Here is a 21468-nt window from a genome sequence, read left to right as displayed (position 1 = left end):
ATACATTCAAAAGTTACGTTAGAGGTGTTTTACAAACTACAACCCACAGGCCAAACCAGCCCCAGGGCTGTTTTTTGTACAGCTGTTGAGTGAAGCATGATTCCTTTATTTTTACAGAGTTGTAAGCAAAAGGCAAGAAAAATATATAACAGAGACCATATGTGGACCACAAACCCTAAAATACTTGCTATCTCGCCATTTACAGAAAAAGTTTGCAAACTCCTGCTTTACAGAAAGAATGTATACAATGTATTTCTCAAACTAAAAGTTTATCAAAGAAATAAGTTAGAAAAAATATGAATTACTGGCATCTGGGATCCTCCTGGTTCTCTCTTCTACTAATAGGTTCTTTACTCCTATCTTTGGTCCAGCTAAGTATTTTCGAAAAATCAGTTAGAAAAGACTAGTTCTGGGCCGGGCGCGGTGGCTCAAGCCTGTAATCCCAGCACTCTGGGAGGCCGAGGCGGGCGGATCACGAGGTCAGGAGATCGAGACCATCCTGGCTAACACGGTGAAACCCCGTCTCTACTAAAAAAAATACAAAAAAAACTAGCCGGGCGAAGTGGCGGGCGCCTATAGTCCCAGCTATTCGGGAGGCTGAGGCAGGAGAATGGCGTAAACCCGGGAGGCGGAGCTTGCAGTGAGCTGAGATCCGGCCACTGCACTCCAGCCTGGGCGACAGAGCGAGACTCCGTCTCAAAAAAAAAAAAAAAAAAAAAAAAAAGAAAAGACTAGTTCTGATAGTAATCCTAAACAAATATTACAGGCAGTGTCCAGAAAATTAACTGAAATTATACTGAAGGTTCAGAATCATTTGAAAATTTTACTACTGTTGAGACATAAGCAATTTATTAAAAACTGGTAAAGGTGTTATATTCAGGCAATATAATTCACATCACTTACACGTGTTCTTTTGGACACTGAATGCAAGAAAGTCACGGCAGTGGCTTATGTTGAGTTCCTACATAAATAATAAAAAGCCTGATGAAAGGTGTATTCTAAAGAAGGGGCTTTCAAACTGCATTTTGGTTGAGACCCCTATGGAATGGAATCATTCTCACACATCAGGAGTCCTCTTTTGGCTGGCCTTCCATTCTCCAGTAACCAGGATGGCCAACATTCACAAGATAATTCCAGGGCATCCTTGAAAGAAAAAGTCATCTGAAAGATACTGATATATGTGTCTTCATTTATATCTCATGCCGGCCTGAATCACCTAGAGTAAAAATTGTAATATATAGAAGTCCATGGCCAGGCGCGGTGGCTCACGCCTGTAATCCCAGCACTTTGGGAAGCCAAGGCGGGCAGATCATGAGGTCACAAGATTGAGACCATCCTAGCTAACACAGTGAAACCCCGTCTCTACCAAAAACACAAAAATTTAGCCGGGCGTGGTAGGCACTTGAAATCCCAGCTACTCAGGAGGCTGAGGCAGGAGAATGGTGTGAACCCGGGAGGCGGAGTTTGCAATGAGCCGAGATCGCACCACTGCACTCCAGCCTGGGAGACAGAGAGACTCCGTCTCAAAGAAAAAAAAAAGTCCATGATCTCATTTAAAAAAAAAAAAAAAGGTATGGAAAAGTCACTGTCTCTGAAAATAAAAGTCAAAAGGTATTCCCCTAAACAAGGTGATCAATACATTATATACGTTGCTGACTTACAATAGAATTTTACCTGCAACAGAGGCTCATCAATCTTTTTATTTGAAATAAGCATGTAAGTCTCTCAGATCCATCCAACTGCTTGACAAACAGAGAGCTGTGTTTAATTAAGTTCTGATACAGCCATATCTGAAACAGCAAAACACACAATTTATAACTCTCAATGACAATTTAAGTTTGCTAATTTACATAATACCCCAAATTTCCTTAAGTGGCAATGCACATTTAATCAAACCTAGTCAAAAGGTGGTAAGAAGTAAATATTTTAAGTCAGGTTTTATTTAGAGGCACGTTCATTTTCCAGCCAGGCGCGGTGGCTCACATCTGTAACTGTGGGAGGCCGAGGCAGGCAGCTCACTTGAGGTTGGCCAACATGGTGAAACCCTGTCTCTACCAAAAAATACAAAAATTAGCTGAGCGTGGCAGCACACACCTGTAATTCCAGCTACTCAGGAGGCTGAGATGGGAGGATCACTTGAACTTGGGGGGTGTGGGTGGAGGCTGCAGTGAGCCAACATTAAGTCACTGCACTGCCTGGATGACAGAGAGACCTTGTCTCCAAAAAAACAAAAGTATTTGCATTTTCAATCTTAATACATCAGTATTAAATTACTAAATTAGTAACTAAAACAAAGTACACTTAAAGCTCATGTCAATCTGAAACAAAAATAGTTCATTTGCAAAAATCAGGAATCTGTAATAAAAATATATGAGAAATACGAATATTAATCCCAAGTTACATAGGATATCTGTTTCTTTTCACCTTTTTTCTCTGCGGATGTGTGTGCCTGTGTGTCTCTAGCATCAACCCTTTTGGATACTTCCCTTCTCTAACTCCATCATTTTTTTGATAGGGAAGGCAATCCTATGAGAACTCTCCATTGTCCTGGATAAAAGGATAGTCAGTGAGTTCATTAAATGCAGATGCAGATTTCCGTCACTTGCAATCAAGAGGCCTGACTAGACAGTATGTATGAAGCTGCCCTATTACTTTGAAAACGCAATACTTAACAAGGAATCTCTTCCACTTTCTCTACTATACCTTTGTGAAATAGACTGGTATTTTATTTTTGCCTTTCATAAGGCCCATTTAGAATCATCTAGAATGAAAAGATAGCCTTTGTTTTTTCTTTTGAGACAGAGTCTCACTCTGTCACCCAGGCTGGAGAGCAGTGATGCAATCTTGGCCCACTGCAACTTCTCCTAGGTTCAAGCGAGTCTCATGCCTTAGCCTCCCAAGTAGCTCAGATTACGGGTGCCTGCCACCAAGCCCAGCTAATTTTTATATTTTTAGTAGGGATGGGGTTTCGCCATGTTGGCCAGGCTATTCTCGAACTCCTGGCCTCAAGTGATCTGCCAATCTCAGCCTCCCAAAGCGCTGGCATTATACACGTGAGCCACCACACTCGGCAGATAGCCTCTTAAGTGTAGCTAGATATAAATATGCCACATAGCCTTTTCTTTGCCTATTATTTTTAAGTAGTTTCTTCTTTGACATTAACATTTCTTTGCCATAAAATGCTATTAACAATGAAATTACCAACACAAAAGCACTCTGCATAATAAATTAGCACATGTCTTAAGCTGGGATGAAATAATTCTGAACTACTCCTAATATTAGCTAATTTGCCTACACACAGGCTTTCTCTTGAGGTGTTCGGAGCTACCTTGCCCACATTTTCTCAGGAACAAATAAGATATGAATAATTCCTTCACTAGCTGACATGTAGCTCTTCCTAAAATTTCTATTACCAGTTAACAAATGAGATGTAAAATAACTACACATTATATAATAGGACTGTTGGAAGAAGACTTCATCAAAAGATTCAAAGAAAATTAAGCAACTAAAAAGTGAGGCAATTATTAATTCCAGAATTAAACTGTACATAAAATATCATCTTAGTACCATATTTGACTTAAAGTCATAATAAAAAATGTTTAAAAAGGGGAAGTTGAGGAAGAAATAGCCATATATGTTGATTTTTGCATAGAATGGCTTTGAAAACCTATCAAAAGTGGCATTATGCTTACTCCTAGAGTAAAAAGCAAACAATGTGAAGACGGGGGCAGGAGACATTTTCCCCTATGTTAAGATTAATTTATTGCTATCGCATCTATGCTTGAGAACTGAATCAACATTCAACTGCCCAGGCTGGAGTGCAGTGGCAGGATCACAGCTCACTGCAGCCTTGAATACCTGTGCTCAAACGATCCTCCTGCCTCAGCCTCCTAAGTAGCTGGACTACAGCAGCATGCTAATTTATTTTTTGCTTTGTTTTATAGGTGGAGTCTGGTATTTTGGCCAGGCTGGTCTCAAACTCCTGGCCTAGAGGGATCCTCCCACCTCAGCCCCGTAAAGTGTTGGTAATACAGGCATGAACCACTGTGTCCAGACCACTTTTCTTTTATCCTTTTCCTGGACGGGTCTTAGGACATTTAATTCTATTTAATTCTATTTAAGGTTTCAGAATACTTGCACATGAGCAATTTGCTTGATATTTGCTCGAGGCCTAAAGTCAAATAGTTCATTTACCTCCAAGCTTTTCACAGACGGCTTCAGAAGCAAGACTGTGTAGCTACACCATGTTTATAAACCACGTCGTGATTGATGACTAAGACTGAGGACCTCACTTAAAGGTAACAGGTGCTCTGGAGAGACACCAACCAACATCTCACATCACCTGCCTCTGTGCTCCTTGGCGATCTTGCAATCTACAAGATTAGAGTATGTGAGGCCGGGAGAGCCTGTTCCAGAAAGCAAGCCCGATTATCTGCCATTGTACTATTCTGATTCTTTTTTTCATCAACTTCAGAAAGCCTGGAAAGAGCCTGCACTTAACTGAAGTCTAGAATGGGTAGGTTCAACGGCTTTCACTGCCTCTCCAGACTGGCTCTCAGTTCTTTCTCTGCACCTTCTCGGTTTACAGAAAGTTTTCCCCATGTTCCAGCTTAGCTCAACTCCGGAGGCAATGCTGGGTTTTAAAGCCGAACACCAGTGGAGTAATCATATATTCCTTTGAGCGCTGTAATTAATTCGTGTAGGATCATTCAGTAGGGATGGTTTGTAGCAAAGAAGACTTATTTTTCACTGTATACTCCCCTTTTCATGCAATTTGAGATTTTTAACACAGATAAACACAAATTTCTAAAAAATAAATAATATATTTAACCTGGCTGGGTGTGGTGGTTCATGCCTGTAATCCCAGTACTTTGGGATATTGAGGCAGGCAGGTGCATCACTTGAGGTCAGGAGTTCAAGACCAGCCTGGCCAACATGGTGAAACCTGCCTCTACTAAAAATACAAAAACAATTAGCTGGGGGTGGTGGCATAAGCTTGCAATCCCAGCTACTCAGGGGGCTCAGGTAGGAGGACGCTTGAACCCAGGAGATGAGGTTGCAGTGAGCTGAGATCACACCACTACACTCCAGCCTGGGCGACAGAGTGAGCGAGACTCCATCTCGAAAAGGAAAAAAAAAAAAAAGATAAATAGTATATTTAACCCTAGGCCAGGCGCGGTGCTGACGCCTGTAATCCCAGGCGTCAATCCCTGCCTATGGGAGGCCGAGGCAGGTGGATCACCCGAGGCCAGGAATTCGAGACCAGCCTGCCCAACATGGCAACACCCCTTCTCTACTAAAAATACAAAACTTAGCTGGGCATGGTGGTACACGTCTGTAATTTCAGCTACTTGGGAGGATGAAGCAGGAGAATCACTTGAACCTGGGAGGCAGAGGTTACAGTGAGCCAAGATCACGCCACTGCACTCCAGCCTGGGTGACAAAGCAAGACTCTGTCTCAAAAAAAAAAAAAAAAAAATATATATATATATATATATAAATAAAATTATATAAAATATATATAACCCAACAATTATATACAAATCTCTTAATATTCCCTGAGAAAATGGACAGTAACAAGTTCCATTTTTTAAAAATATTCTTCTATGCATCTAGATGTATTTATGTATTTTCCACCATTAATACACACTGTTCCTCAGCACTAAGATCAAAAGCCTACAAAATTTTAGAGAACTACGATTATATTTGGGATTTTTTTTTTTTTTTTTTAAATCAGACCCGAAGGCTGGGCGTGGTGCCTTATGCTTACAATCCTAGCACTTTGGGAGGCTGAGGTGGGAGGATCACTTGAGGCCAGGAGTTGCAGGCTAGTCTGGCCAACATGGTGAAACCCCGTCTCCACTAAAAATAGAAAAATTAGCCAGGCATGTTGGTAACATGCCTGTAATTCCAGCCACTTAGGTGGCTGAGACACGAGAATTGCTTGGGCCCGAGAGGCGAAGGTTGCAGTGGGCCAAGAATGCACCACTGCACTCCAGCCTAGGTGACAGAGCAAAGCTCTACTCCCCCAACGCCCCCGCAAAAAAGAGACCCTAAATCATGAACAGTGGCTCACACCTATAATTCCAGCACTCTGAGAAGCCAGGAAGGGAAAATCACTTGAGGCTAGGAGTTTGCGAACAGCCTGGACAACATAGCAAGACCTCATCTCTACAAAAATAAAAAAAAAATTGGCCGGGCGCAGTGGCTCAAGCCTGTAATCCCAGCACTTTGGGAGGCCGAGACAGGCGGATCACGAGGTCAGGAAATCGAGACCATCCTGGCTAACACGGTGAAACCCCATCTCTACTAAAAAATACAAAAAACTAGCCGGGCGAGGTGGTGGGCGCCTGCAGTCCCAGCTACTGAGGCAGGAGAATGGCGTAAACCCGGGAGGCGGAGCTTGCAGTGAGCTGAGATCCGGCCACTGCACTCCAGCCTGGGCAACAGAGCGAGACTCCGTCTCAAAAAAAAAAAAAAAAAAAAATTAGCCTTAACATTAACAAGATGTACACACACCTGTAGGCCCAGCTACCTGAGAGGCTGAGGTGGGAGGACTGCTTAAGCCTGGGAATTCAAGCAACAGAGCAAGACTCCATCTCTAATATAACAATAATAAAATGTAAACACCGAGACCCTGCATTTTAGAGTTTGCAGGTAATCATGATGTGGTATTCAGAGTGTACTTCCCACTGACCTAGGTGTGCTGGCAACTGCTGAGGCTGTGTCAGGGTACATGACAGGTGGGCAAAATATTCTACTTTTTAAATGCTTAAGGTTTTCCACTGTAAAAAAAAATACGAAAAAGCCTATTTTTGGACACACATTTTTATGTGTATCAAATTTTAAGAGGTAAAACACATCACCACAAAGGTAACCTCTCACAGCTAGCTGAGAAGTTCGCAAAGCCTGGACGCAGTGGAGAGCTGCTTAACTTTCTGATGAGATGCCATTTCCACTTTAAACAAAAAAGCAGAACACGTGTAAACGAGGACAAGTGAAAGTGTAGTTAACACTCACCAAACGTTTTGAGTCTTCATTTTGTTTGTAAAAAAACAGAAGCTGCCTTACCAAAAGGGTAAGGTTGGGGCCATTAGCAATGGGAAAAGTGCCCCCGGACTGTGACAAGGTGGCACAGCGATCAAATGCACTTCTTTGGATGGAATACTGGAAGAAAAACAAAACAAAATGACCCATAAATACAGTATTTGGACACGCAATTCTTATGATGTAAATATACGTTGCTGTGTTTACAGGAATGGTGGAAATTGACAATGAAAACGCCACTATTGGTCCTTGCTCACAGTTGAGTTGTAGGGAAAAAAAAAAAGGTTAAAAAAAAAAAAAGAAGAAAAAAAAAAAGCTAGGCATGGTGGCTTAAGCCTTTAATCCTAGCACTTCAGGAGGCCAAGGCAGGTGGATCACCTGAGGTCAGGAGTTCAAGATCAGGCTGGCCAACATGGCGAAACCCCGTCTCTACCAAAAATACAAAAGCTAGGCTGGGCACGGAGGCTCACGCCTATAATCACAGCACTTTGGGAGGTCAAGGTGGGTGGATCACCTGAGGTCAGGAGTTTGAGACCAGCCTGCCAACATGGTGAAACCCCATCTCTACTAAAAATACAAAAACAGTTAGTCAGCTGTGGTGGTATGCACCTGTAGTCCCTGCTACTCAGGAGGCTGGAGCAGGAGAATCGCTTGAACCTGGGGGCAGAGCTTGCAGTGAGCCAAGACTGTGCAACTGCACTCCAGCTTGGGTGACAGAGCAAGACACTCTCAAAAAACAAAAAACATAACAAAAACAAGCCAGGCGCAGTGGCTTATGCTTGTAATCCCAGCACTTTGGGAGGCCAAGGCAGACAAATCATTTGAGGTCAGGAGTTCGAGACCAGCCTGGCCAACATGGTAAAACCCCAACTCTACTAAAAATACAAAAATCAGCCAGGCATGGTAGCGCGCGCCTGTAATCCCAGCTACTCGGGAGGCTGAGGCAGTAGAATTGCTTGAACCCAGGAGGTAGAGGTTGCAGTGAGCCAAGATCATGCCACTGGAGTCTGCTCTGGGCAACACAGTGAGACTCAGTCTCAATTTGAAAAAAAAAAATAAAAAATCTCCCACGACTTTCTTCTATTTTGATTTTCAACTGTGGTTAGGCCCATGTTTGCATTTTATTATTTAAAAATTACCTAAAAACTCACCTATCTATAAATCTTTACAATAATCAGAACAAATAAAATTATTTATTGGGAAGAATACTATTGTCAACATTGACTTCCATTAACAAGGTGTACAAAGATACCATATTTAAAATAAGCTCTCCCATGCTCTACTATTCTTCTCATTTTAAAACAAACAAACTTACTTGCTGTTTTCTGTCTCTATAGCCTCGAATAAATGACTGGATAATTATTGCATTTTTCAACCTTCGCCTTTCTTCCTAAACAATAAAAGGAGGAGTGAGGGAGCAACTGGTCAGAACTGAGTGAAAATGACATTTTGCTAGTACAGACTTTAAAAACACTTAATGGTGATGTAATTCACATACCATAAAATTCATTCTTTAAATGGTAACACCCACTAAATATGCATTTAATATATTAACAGTCCTATAACCATCACCACTGATTTTTAGAATACCTTCATCACCCACAACCAGAAGCCCTGTCTCCATTTACAGTCACCCCCAGTTTCCTGCCGGCCTTTCCCTTGCCCCTGGCAATCACTCATCTACTTCTATCCTATGGATTTGCTTATTCTGGACAGTTGATATAATGGGATCATACAGTATGTTGTGTCTGGTTTTCTTCACTTAGCATGATGTTTTCAAGATCCACCTATATTACAGCGTATGTGAGAACTTAATTCCTTTCTAAGGCTGAGAGTAATGTTCCAGTGTATTGACAGACCATGCTGAATTCATGCATTCATCTACTGATGGACATGTGGGCTGCTTCCACTTTGGTCTATTAGGAATTAAGGCCGCTATGAACATTCATAGAGAAGTTTTGTTGTGGATACAGGTTTTCATTTCTGTTGAGCATAAACTTAGAAGTAGAGTTATCATTGAGGAATTGCCACACTGTTTTCCAAAATGCCAACACCATTTTACAATCCCACTAGCATAGTAGGACTTTTTGTTTTGTTTTATTTTATTTATTTTTTTTTGAGACAGAGTCTTGCTTTGTTGCCCGTGCTGGAGTGTGGTAGTGCGATCTTGGCTCACTGCAAGTTCTGCCTCCTGGGTTCACGCCATTCTCCAGCCTCAGTTTCCCAGGTGGCTGGGACTACAGGTGCCCGCCACCACACCTGGCTAATTTTTTGTATTTTTAGTAGAGACGGGGTTTCACCGTGTTAGCCAGGATGGTCTCGATCTCCTGACCTCATGATCCTCCCGCCTTGGCCTCCCAAAGTGCTGAGACTACAGGCATGAGCCACTGTGCCCAGTTAGCAGGACTTCTTAAAGTTTTAAATATTAAAGGAATACAAACAGACAACACCAGCATTTATTTTAAAGGTCACTTTCTTGTTTCAAGAGAAAATTCCAATTTTCATTGACTTGAGACTATCTTTAAAATGCTCAGTGACCTGGCAAAAATATGTGTTCTTCATTGTTATGACCAGTGCTACCACTGTTGGACAGCCTACTACTATGTGTCAGCCCTATGAGAGGCACTTTAAGCCAGGCATGGTGGCTCATGCCTGTAATCCCAGCACTTTGGGAGGCCGAGGTGGGAGGCTGACGAGGTCAGGAGATTGAGACCATCCTGGTTAACATGCTGAAATCCTGCCTCTACTAAAAATACAAAAAATTAGCCAGGCTTGGTGGCGGACGCCTATACTCCCAGCTACTCGGTAGGCAGAGGCAGGAGAACGGTGTGAACCTGGGAGGTGGAGGTTGCAGTGAGCCGAGGTCGCACCACTGCATTCCAGCCTGGGTGACAGAGCAAGACTCCGTCTCAAAAAAAAAAAAAAAAAAGAGAGGCAGTTTATATCCAAATGCAGAGTCATCTTACAGGTGAGCATCACTTCCAGTTTAAAGATGCAGAAACTGAGACTGCTACAAAGATTAAGCAACACCCAAAGATGTAAGGCAGAATTCAAACTCAGGTATAATAAAGCCTGTACTCCATCTCACCATACTACATTGTTTCACGTCTTCTATGAATGTCATCTACAAAGCTGAGACTAACACACACACTGTGGGATTCAAGAACACCATCAAGTCATATAGATGTACTTTCTGGGCTTGAAATGGTTATTAAAAAATCCTGTGAGGCCAGGCATAGTGGCTCACGCCTATAAACCCAGCAGTTTGGGAGGCCAAGGCGGGCAGATCACTTGAGGTCAGGAATTCGACTAGCCTGGCCAACGTGGTGAAATTCCATCTCTACTAAAAATACAAAAAATTAGCTGAGCATGGTGGTGCACGCCTGTAATTCCAGCTACTTGGGAGGCTGAGGCAGGAGAATCACTTGAAGCCGGGAGGTGAATGCTGAAGTGAGCCGAGATCACGTCACTGCACTCCAGCCCAGGTGACAGAGCGACACTTTGTCTCAAAAAAAAAAAAAAAAAAAAGAAACCCCAGGAAAAAGTGACTTTCACCAGATGCACATGTCAATGTAAGGACACTGGAAACATGAAAAAAACAAGGAAATACGACATCTCCAAAGGAATGCAATAATTCTCTAGCAATAGATTTTAATCAAATAGAAATTTTGAAAATCTCAAATAATTCAAACTATTGAATTTTTTTTTTTTTTTGACGGAGTTTCACTCTAGGCTGGAGTGCAACAGCGTGATCTCAGCTCACCACAACCTCTGCCTCCCGAGTTCAAGCGATTCTCCTGCCTTAGGCTCCCGAGTAGCTGGGATTACAGGCATGCACCAGCACGCCCAGCTAATTTTGTATTTTTAGTAGATGCAGGGTTTCTTCATGTTGGTCAGGCTGGTCTCAAACTCCTGACCTCAGGTGATCCACCCGCCTCGGCCTCCCAAAGTGCTGAGAATACAGGCATGAGCCACTGCGCCCAACCCTCAAAATATTGGTTTTAAAGCTCAGTGAGATACAAGGGAATTCTGAAAAATACAGTCAGAAAAATAATTTGGTATATAAGCGAGCAACTTACCAAAGAGACAGGTAGTTTTAAAAAGAATCAACTAGAAATTCTGGAAGTGAAGAATTCATTTAAAGAAATACAAAATACATTTGAAAGCTTCAAGACAGACTGATCAGGCAAAAGAAAGAATCTCAGAACTTGAAGACAAGTCTTTTGAAATAATCCAGCCAGACAAAAATACAGAAAAAAGAATGAGCAAAGCATTCATGATATTTGGGATAACATAAAGCAATAAAATATTCAAAGTATTGGTAATACCAAGGTCAAAGAGTCAAAGAAAGGATTAGGAAACCTATTTAATGAAATAATAGATGAAAACTTCCTGTCTCACAGGAGATTTAGACACTCACATACAGCAGGCTCAACCATCCCCAAGCAAATAATCAGACTATCTAAAGAGAAAGATAAAGACTGAATTCTAAAAGCATCAAAAGAAAAGCAGCTAGTCACCTATAAAGGAAAACTCATCAGATTAAAAATCAAGAGGAAAAACAGTAGAAACAAACCCCACAGAAGATCCAATTACTGGAGTTTAAACATTGTCTTAAAAAATCTGTAATTATGTTCAAGAAATTAAAAGAGAACTAAAGACTATATAAAAGAATGAAAAAAAGTTCTAGAACTGAAATAACAAAAGCTGAAATTAAGAAGTCAATGGATGTATTCAACAATTAGGCCAGGCAGGGTGGCTCACGCTTGTAATCCCAGCACTTTGGCAGGCTGAGACAGGCGGATCACTTGAGGTTAGGAGTTCAAGACCAGCCTGCCCAACATGGCAAAACCCCATCTCTACTAAAAATACAAAAAAAAACAGCTGGGTGCAGTGGCGGGTGCCTGTAGTCCCAGAAAAGCACATGAGGGATATATGGGACACAATGCAAAGGTCAAATACATTTACAGTTTGAGTCCAAGTAGGAGAGGAGGAGGAGAATGAAGCAAAAGCACTAATGGAAGAGATAATAGCCCAGAATTTTCCATAAAACAAGATTAAAAACACCACCCAACAAATATCTTTCTTGGTTGAGCAGTGCCCTCCCGGGGACATCTGGTAATTTCTGGTGACATTTTTGGTTGTCACAATTGAGGGAACGGAGTGCTACTGGTATTTAGTGGGTAGAGGCCATGGATGTTGCTAAACATCCTCCAATGTACAGAGTACAGAGCAGTTCCCCACAACAAAAAATTATCTGTTCAAAAACATCAGTGCCAAGGTTGGAAAATCCTAACTAAAACTCTTTTCACTCTAACCACCTCAGAGAGCCCTTCCCCTAAACACCATGCCTAATATAGGCCCTTCCAGTTGTAATCACATTACTCTGTTGCCCTCATAGGTCTTTGTCGCCACCTCAGTATCCTGGTTCACGGCTCTGTTCTACCACTGAGCAGGAACCTTGTCTGTCTTATTCACTATCTGTATACTCAGCAAGCAGAGCAATACCTAGTACATACATAATAAGTTCTCAAAAAATATTTGTTAGAGGCCTAAATGAATTGTTAAGATAACAAAACAATAAACTCTAAAAAAGCAGGCCATAAGATAGTACAATTGCCGATTAATCAATAAAATAAAGCTATTTAAAGAAACTATCACAACATATAACGTAGAATAAACAATAAAAATGCCATTAGTGTCTTTCTTTCAACTTCTTCACAAACAGTTAAGACACATGTCTTAACAGTGAGCTTTCTCCTTTTGTGTCATGAAACATCAACATCATAAGCCAGATGAGGCAGTTCACGCCTATAATCCCAACACTTTGGGAAAATGAGGGAGGCAGCTGCATGAGGCCATAAGTTTGAAATCAGCCTTGGCAACAAAGCAAGACCCCATCTATGTAAAAATTTTTAAAATTAGCTGGGCATGGTGGCATGCACCTGTAGTCCCAGCTATAGGAGGCTAGAGCAGGAAGATCACCTGAGCCCAGGAGGTCAAGGCTACAGTGAGCTATGACCGTGTCACTGCACTCCAGCTTGGTTCACAGAGCAAGACTCAATCTCTTAAAAAAAAAAAAAAAAAGAAGAAACATGAACATTATGTTTATAATACGGCTTTCTAGATCTTCTGGAAACCATATCATTATGTAAGTCAACCAAAAGCCCATGTTCCTTCTTCAGTCTGGAAACTGCCTTTTTAGTTCATCTTTTTCTACACTGGCTCCAGAATAAGTAACTTACAGTGAAATCAAAAAATGTTTCTAAAGCTAAACACACACACACACATTCCGTCATATATAACAAATACATACACATATACATATATACAGTAAAACCAAGGCGTGTTTAAATGCTGTAGAAAAAATGCTTATCTACAGAGTATTACAAAACTGTTTTTACCTCTCTCTTTCTTCTTTCTTCCTGAGTACGATGTAAAAGAGAAGCCTTTTCCTCCTACACCCAAACAAGAGAAAAAAGGAGGTAAGGAAGGTTATAATTTCAATTTTTAAACTCCCATACAAAAATTATAGAAAGTTTTCACCCAAAAAAAGATTCTAAGATCATGCAAAAAAGCTGTCTTGACTTAATCAGATGAGAAAATCTGAGGCACAAGAAGTTAAATGGTTTCCCAGAAGTCACTAGATATAATACAAGTTAGTACTTCAGTAGCTTTCTAAGAATAAGAACTGATTTCCTCACATATACAAATGAGTACAGGTAAAACTGGGGAAATGTGAGTAAGACTGGTGCTCTGTACCAATGTCAGAGTTCCGGCTGCAACATCTTACTAGCTTTGTAAAATGCTACCCAGAGGAAACTGCGCGATGTGGATGGGGTCTCCGGGTATCACTTCTTTTGTTTTGTTTTGTTTTGTTTTTCAGGGAGTCTCGCTCTGTCACCCAGGCTGGAGGGCAGGGGCGCCATCTCAGCTCACTGCAAGCTCCACCTCCTGGGCTCACGCCATTCTCCTGCCTCAGCCTCCCAAGTAGCTGGGACTACAAGCGCCCGCCACCACGCCCGGCTAATTTTTTGTATTTTTTTAGTAGAGACGGGGTTTCACCATGTTAGCCAGGATGGTCTCGATCTCCTGACCTCATGATCCGCCCGCCTCGGCCTCCCAAAGTGCTGGGATTACAGGCGTGAGCCACTGTGCCCGGCCGTCTCTTGGTATCATTTCTAACAGTTGCATATGAATCTACAATTACCTCAACAAAAATTTCAATGAAGAAATCAATCTCTCTGATGAAAATTTTTTTTCATAAGTAAAACTAAGTTTTGAACAAAATCACTTGGTTTATAGAAGGAAGTGAAAGAATAAAACTTCAAATAAATGAAAAATACTTAAAGAGAACCCTCTTCTCCCCCGCCAAATTGTTCCAGTCTTTAGTGTATGGACATTTTATTTTTGTAAATTTCTTCCAAAATAAAATTAAAGGTCCAGGCTGGGCAAGGTGGCTCATGCCTGTAATCCCAGCACTTTGGGAAGCCAAGGCAGGAGAATCACTTGAGCCCAGGAGTTTGAGACCAGCCTCTACAAAAAGTTTTTAAAAATAATTTGATGCAGCAGCATGTGCCCATAGTCCCAGCCACTCAGGGGGCTGAGGTGGGAGAATCACTTAGGCCCAGGAGGTCGAGGCTGCAGTGAGCCAGGATTGAGCCACTTCCAGTCTTGAGTGACAAAGCAAGATCCTGTCAAAAAAAAAAAAAAAAAAAGTTAAAGGTCAGAGACACTATATATGAATCATTAGAAAAAAATACATTTAAGCGGGGCACAGTGGCTCACGCCTGTAATCCCAGCACTCTGCGAGGCCGAGGCGGGCAGATTATGAGATCAGGAATTTGAGACCAGCCTGGCCAACATAGTGAAACCCCGTCTCCACTAAAAATTAGCTGAGCGTGGTGGCGGGCGCCTGTAGTCCCAGCAACTCGAGAGGCTGAGGCAGAAGAATCGCTTGAACCTGGGAAGCGGAGCTTGCAGTGAGCCGAGATCGTGCCACTGCCCTCCAGCCTGGGCAACAGAGTGAGACTTTGTCTCAAAAAAAACAAAAAAAAAATTAAATATCTTGAGAGACATATTTAATCAGAACAGTGTCAGAGAGTAGTTAAGCCAACTTAAAATTATACACTGATATGTGAACTAACAGTATTCAGAATCAAAGTTTCTATTTTTTTTTAAATTGAGACAGAATCTTACTCTGTCACCCAAGCTGGAGTGCAGTGGCGATTTTGGCTTACTGCAACGTCTGCCTCCCGGGTTCAAGCAATTCTCATGCCTCAGCCTCCCGAGTAACTGGGACCACAGGTGCACACCACCACACCTGGCTAACTTGTATTTTTAGTAGAGATGGGTTTTTGCCACATTGGCCAGGCTGGTCTCTCAAACTCCTGGCCTCAAGTGATCTGCCTGCCTCAGCCTCCCAAACTGCTAGGATTACAGACATGAGCCACCATGTTCAGCCTAGAATCAAGTTTCTAACTGTCAAAATGTAAAGCCACGCCTGGTGCAGTGGCTCATGCCTATAATCCCAGCACGTTGGAAGGCCGAGGTGGGCAGATCACTTGAGCTCAGGAGTACAAGACCAGCCTGGGCCACATGTTGAAACCCCATTTCCACAAAAAATACAAAACAAATTAGCAGGGCATGGTGACGCATGCCTGTAGTCCCAGCTACTTGGGGATTGATGGAGAAAGATCACTTGAACTGGGGAGGCTGAGGCTGCAGTGAGCCAAGATTGTGCCTCTGTACTCTTGCTGCAGTCATGAAGCAAGACCCTGTCTCAAAAAAAAAAAAAAAAAAAAAGTAAAGTCAAAGAAATTAATCCTCCAGATATTTTCTATCATAGAAAATTTCACATAAAAAACCCTTATCACATGTCCAACAGCAGAAAAAATATTGTTTTAAACTTAACTAAAATGATTCATGATTGTTTACTTAATATTCTTTAATTTTTTAAACTTTTAAAAACTAATTTTAGACAAAGAAAAACTGCAAAAATGATACAAGTTCCCTTATTCCATATGTCTTACTTACTTCTACATTAAGCAGATACAATTATCAACAGGAAATTAGTACTGATACAGTAACGTTAACTAATCTACAAACTTAATTAGAAATCCACCAATTTTCCCACTAATGCCGTTTATCTGTTCTAGAATCCTATCCAGGACCCCACATTATATTTAGGTACTATTTCCTCTTAATCTTCCTCCAATCTATATAGTTCTTGTCTTCATCTTTCATGTCCTGGATGCTGTCCCTCAATTTGGGTTTTTCCAATACTCTCACGATTACAGTAAGGTTATGCAATAATGATAGCATTAGATTTTAATCTATAGGATTATACGCACATACACGCACCATGGACTCAATACTTATATAAATAACCAAATCAATAAACAAACAAGGGAAAAGAAAACTCTTTTCCTCACAGAATCCAGTTTAAAAATGTAGAAGGAAAGAGAAAAACAGAATCACCAAACACTACAGTGATAAACACTGCAGACAACATCTACTAATGTATGCTAAAATTAGCGGGCAAAAGTTTGAGGAGAAACAGGATTTGCCTAGTCTCGAAGTGTCTCTCAAGAGATAGATCAATTAACAAGGGAAAGAGAAAATTTAGAGCAGAGAAATCTTGCAGACACCACCAACTAAGACATCATCTGGCTCAGTTATAAAACATAAGGGCATAATGAACTACTACTTGGTCCATACAAACGATACAATCAACTATTGTGTTAGTCTTGCCAAAAGACTCTTTTTTAACCTAAATGTATTTATCTCAAGGGGAAATCTTTCATCATTAAATAGAAAAACAGCATCACTGCTCACAAACAGAAGGTATCCCCCCCAAATTAAATACAATGAAAACTGTATTTTTAAAGTTAAATTTGAAAGTGGATGCTGCAGTGGCTCATGCATGTAATCCTAGTACTTTGGGAGGCCAAGGCTAGCAGATCACCTGAGGTCAGGAGTTTGAGACCAGTATGACCAACATGGTGAAATCCCGTCTCTACTAAAAATACAAAAATTAGCTGGGCGTGGTGGTGTGCACTTGTAGTCTCAGCGACTTGGAAGCCTGAGGCAGGAGAATCACTTGAACCTGGGAGGCAGAGGTTGCAGTGAGCCGAGATCATGCCACTGCACTCCAGCCTGGGTGATAGAACAAGACTCCATCTCTTAAAAAAAAAAAAAAAGAAAGAAAAAGAAATAATCATGGAATTACATAAAAATCTAACAAGTTTGTTTATAAAAAGCCCTATGTGAAACTTGATTCCTCAAGGTAAAAGAAATTGTTTATAATCACAATACAAGAATACGAGACACTATGCTGCTTAGTTTAAGAGGAAGATTAGGCTCTGTGAGACAGTTTTATTTTTTAATTTTGATATTAACCAAAGAATTCTAATTTACATGTCTGTAATTAGATCAGGCAGGCAAATGGTATTTATTTATTTTTTTGGAGACAGAGTCTCGCTCTGGCCCAGGCTGGAGTGCAATGGGGCAATCTTGGCTCACTGCAACCTCTGCCCCCAGGATTACAGGCATGTGCCACCAGGCTTGGCTAAGTTTCTGTATTTTTAGTAGAGACAAGGTTTCACCATGTTGGTCAGGCTGGTCTCAAACTCCTGACCTCAAGAGATCCACCCATCTCGGCCTCCCAAAGTGCTGGGATTACAGGCGTGCGTCACCGCACCCAGCTGCAAATGGTATTTAATCATGTTCTCTGACAGAACTGGATTCTGAAAAGGAATTCCTAACCAAAATGCCATTTTGCTTCAACAAACTTTTGCTTCAAGAAACCATCCACAGTCTGATCTTCTGAATGTGTCCTTTTACTTGGTAATATTCACATGTTAATAAAACAGGGTGGGGGAGACTGTCTTTATCCATTCACCACCAACTGGTTCAGGAAAACCCTCATGGAGACCTTTAAGCCTAACTCTGTGGTTTTTTTTTTTTTATTCTTTTCTTTTTTCCCACATGCTGCTGTGTCAAATACTCCTAACTTTGTAAATGCCATATTCAAAATACTTTTTTCAAGTTTTTCACAATTCTTTCCTCCACAATCAAGATGTGTATGCCGTGGTGAAAGTTTTACTCCACAAAGATAATGACATTCTTCTTGAGGTAACATTCAAGGACAGACTCTGCTACCTACAAGCTTTCAGGATGAGGGAGAAGTGGGTGCTGGTAGTTACTGCCCACGACTTTACAAGGCTAGAGAATTAAGTCTCCGCCTTTCACAAGAGTGATGATTTCACACTCTATTGATAACAGACTTAATATCCCCGCATATGAGACTAGTAGGACTGCGTTTTCAATACAAAAAGGGAGCAGACTTTAGTTCTGGTAAAGTTTCCGGTGCTGTAGCACAATGGACCAAATTCCCATATTAACCCAAGACACAATCTCTGCTTTTCCCATTCAACACACTTGGAGTCTATGTCATCATTTGTCATAAAATCAACAATAGATTTTAAAGTATTTCTTCTAATTTATGAGCCAGAAAAAAAATGTCTCCATGGACTTGTCTATTCAGCTCACGCCTGACAAAGCAAAGGATTAACTGAGTTCAGAATATCAGTGGGCTCATCGGTCTCCAGCAAACAGAACCAAGTTTGTCTTCCCCAGGAAAGTAACAGCTGCTCAACGTATCTGTCCCTATCTAAAAATGGACAATGAGCTAACTCATTAGACAAAGGAATCTTGTCCATTATTTTATTTGCTTTCTGACTAATCATCACTTTTAATCACAGCTTTGGCAGCAGCTTCCCATTTGGCCAATTAGCAGCTCCAGCCTTTGTGATTAAACACAATGCACGGATGCAGTGTTCTCCACATCGGTCCTGCCACTCCGTGCATCTACTTTGAACCTGTTTGTTCCCAAAAGCTGAACAGAGGTTTTGGGTGCTATGGCTTATGGTTTCAAAATAAAGCATGAGTCCATGGTTTCACACTGGAATTTGGCACGTAATAGATTAGGTTCCCTCTCTCAGCCAGTCCATGAAAACTGGTTTTCAAAAAGCTTCATTATATTTGTGTTTCCTTTGATTTTCTTCACAGCCACCAAGTTAAAGCTGACTCTAGGGCCAGGCACAGTGTTTCACACTTGTAATCCCAGCACTTTGGGAGGCCGAGGCAGGAGGATCACTGGAAGCCAAGAGTTTAAGACCAGCCTGGGCCATGAAACAAGACTTTCTTTACAAAAAAAAAAAAAAAGGAAAAAAGAGGTAGACATTGGGTCTCACCATGTTTCTCTCTCTCTCCCTCTCTCTCTCTCTCTATACACACACACACATATATCTGTTGCCCAGGCTGGAGTGCAGTGGCATGATCTCGGCTCACTGCAACCTCCGCCTCCCAGGTTCAAGCAATTCTCCTGCCTCAGCCTCCGAGCAGCTGGGATTACAGGCTTCCACCACCATGCCTGGCTAATTTTTGTGTTGTTTTTTAAAGTACAGACCAGGTTTCACCACGATGGCCAGGCTGGTCTCAAAACTGTTGACCTCAGGTGATCCAACCACCTCGGCCTCCCAAAGTGCTAGAATTACAGGCATGAGCCACCACACCCAGCCACCACGTTATATCTTAATGGTCACTTAGGTTGTTTTCAGTTTTTGGCTAATTCAAATAAAACTGCAGTGGATATCCTTGCAAATGTGTCAGTAATGTCTGTAGGTTAAATTTCCAGAAATAAAACTGCCAGGTCAAAGGCTATGTGCATTTTGAATTTTAATAAATATTTCCAAATTGTCCTCCAAGGAGATGTCAATGTATGAAAAGTGACTGCTGTCCCTTGTCTTCACTTGCACAGTGCGGCATCTAACTTTTTATGTTTGCCAAGTAGACAGGCACAAAGCCTTATTTCACTGTAGTACTAACTGTATTTTTTTAAATAAAGCTAAAGTTCTTATGTTTAAAGGATATTTTTATTTCCCTATGCAGTTTGAACCATTTAATTTTTCCATTTGATCTTTTCGTATTGTTTTACAAAAAATCATTTTCATGATGCTACAAATATTCCCTTTGTCACTGTCTTTAACCTTGGTTATATTTTTCTATATACAAAGTTTTAATTCTTAATGTACTCAAATTTCTCAAGAATTCAGTAGCTGCAGCTTAGGATTATATGCATAGCATGGACTATTACCATCCATATCACTAGCATGGATTTCTGTATGCTAAATTTTTTAATGCATTGTTGCAGGTTTATTTTTAATAGCATGCTGAAATCTCACTTTCAGAAGCTGACACTAGTGTGAGCCACATGCTGATATTCATAATTGTGAATCAGGATCATGCCTACACCTTTATTTTTTCCTCCTACCAGCTGGGCCTGACATGAGCTTTTAGAAGTCAAACGATGAAGACTGTCTTATAACTGAAGACACTAACTATAAATAGGGCTGTCTTCACATATCATAAGGACCATATTAATAACCCCTTGGAGTCGGCTTTATTTTTTTGGCTGCTGAATAAATTATAGGGCATTCACTACATGGAGTATCACATAGCTCTTTAAAGGAATGTGGCAGATTTATCTACTGATCAGGAACTGTCTCCGAGATGTACTGTTAAGGGGGACAGAAGTACAGCAATCTGTTCAATATGCTCTAGCTTGTGTTTTTTCAAAACGAAGGGAATTTACACACCTATATGATTATATATGTAGAGAACAGCTCTGACAGGATGTGTAAAAATCCCAAAACAGAGTGTGAATATAAGGATTAAAGAATTGGGGCCGGACACAGCGGCTCATGCCTATAATGCAAGCAGTTTGGGAGGCCAGGGCAGTGGATCACTTGAGATTAGGAGTTCGAAACCAGCCCAGCCAACGTAGTGAAACCCCGTCCCTATGAAAAATACGAAAATTAGCTGGGGGTGGTGACGTGCGCCTGTAGTACCAGCTACTCGAAAGGCTGAGGCACAAGAATCGCTTCAACCTGGGAGGTGGAGGTTGCAGTGAGCCGAGATCATGCCACTGCACTCCAGCCCAGGAAACAGAGCAGAACTCTGCTTCACTTGACTAGAGAAAAAATGAAGTATCCAATGCAAAATGCAATCATTTAAATATCACAATATACACCAAGAGACTTTCTTTTCTTACCTCAGAATTGTGTCGTAAATAAGGCACTATTTTAATAGCAAAACTCTAAAGACAATTTATATGTATCCATTGATAGGAAAGTGGTTATATTAAGTATGATATAAACTATGCTATGGAATTTTGTCTTTGTTTTCAAAAAACAAAAAAAGAACTGGGGGTGTGAGGAGTGGAGTCAAGGCAAGAAAACTTCTAGTATTTTATCTGAATTTTCATATTCCCCTGTTTGAATGATTACCCATGTACTTATAATATTTTCTCACTTTCTAAAAGTAGTAACAAAGTAATATGAGAACAAGTTCTAAAAA

General features: G+C 41.1%; 1 protein-coding gene across 7 annotated transcripts in view; it reads right to left on the bottom strand.

Annotated features, from left to right (window-relative positions):
- The window catches only part of UBE3C (ubiquitin protein ligase E3C), a 138623-nt gene that overhangs the window by 96841 nt on the left and 20314 nt on the right, over nucleotides 1–21468 (bottom strand). For 3 of the 7 annotated variants that reach the window (XM_005551280.3, XM_045388054.2, XM_074036483.1), the window contains exons 2-5: nucleotides 13452–13505; nucleotides 8363–8437; nucleotides 7021–7167; nucleotides 1675–1790 (exon numbers count right to left, since the gene is read on the bottom strand). In XM_005551280.3, the coding sequence (XP_005551337.3) occupies nucleotides 1675–1790; nucleotides 7021–7167; nucleotides 8363–8437; nucleotides 13452–13505 (392 nt within the window). The remainder of the gene's footprint in view (nucleotides 1–1674; nucleotides 1791–7020; nucleotides 7168–8362; nucleotides 8438–13451; nucleotides 13506–21468) is intronic. The other 4 variants (XM_045388051.2, XM_074036484.1, XM_065542849.1 and 1 more) reach the window with 2 other exon arrangements.

This window comes from Macaca fascicularis, chromosome 3 (genome assembly GCF_037993035.2).
Source record: "Macaca fascicularis isolate 582-1 chromosome 3, T2T-MFA8v1.1".
In the NCBI taxonomy this organism is placed as follows: Eukaryota; Metazoa; Chordata; class Mammalia; order Primates; family Cercopithecidae; genus Macaca; species Macaca fascicularis.
Note: the sequence above shows the minus strand (reverse complement) of the source record. Positions and strands in the feature narration are given on the sequence as shown.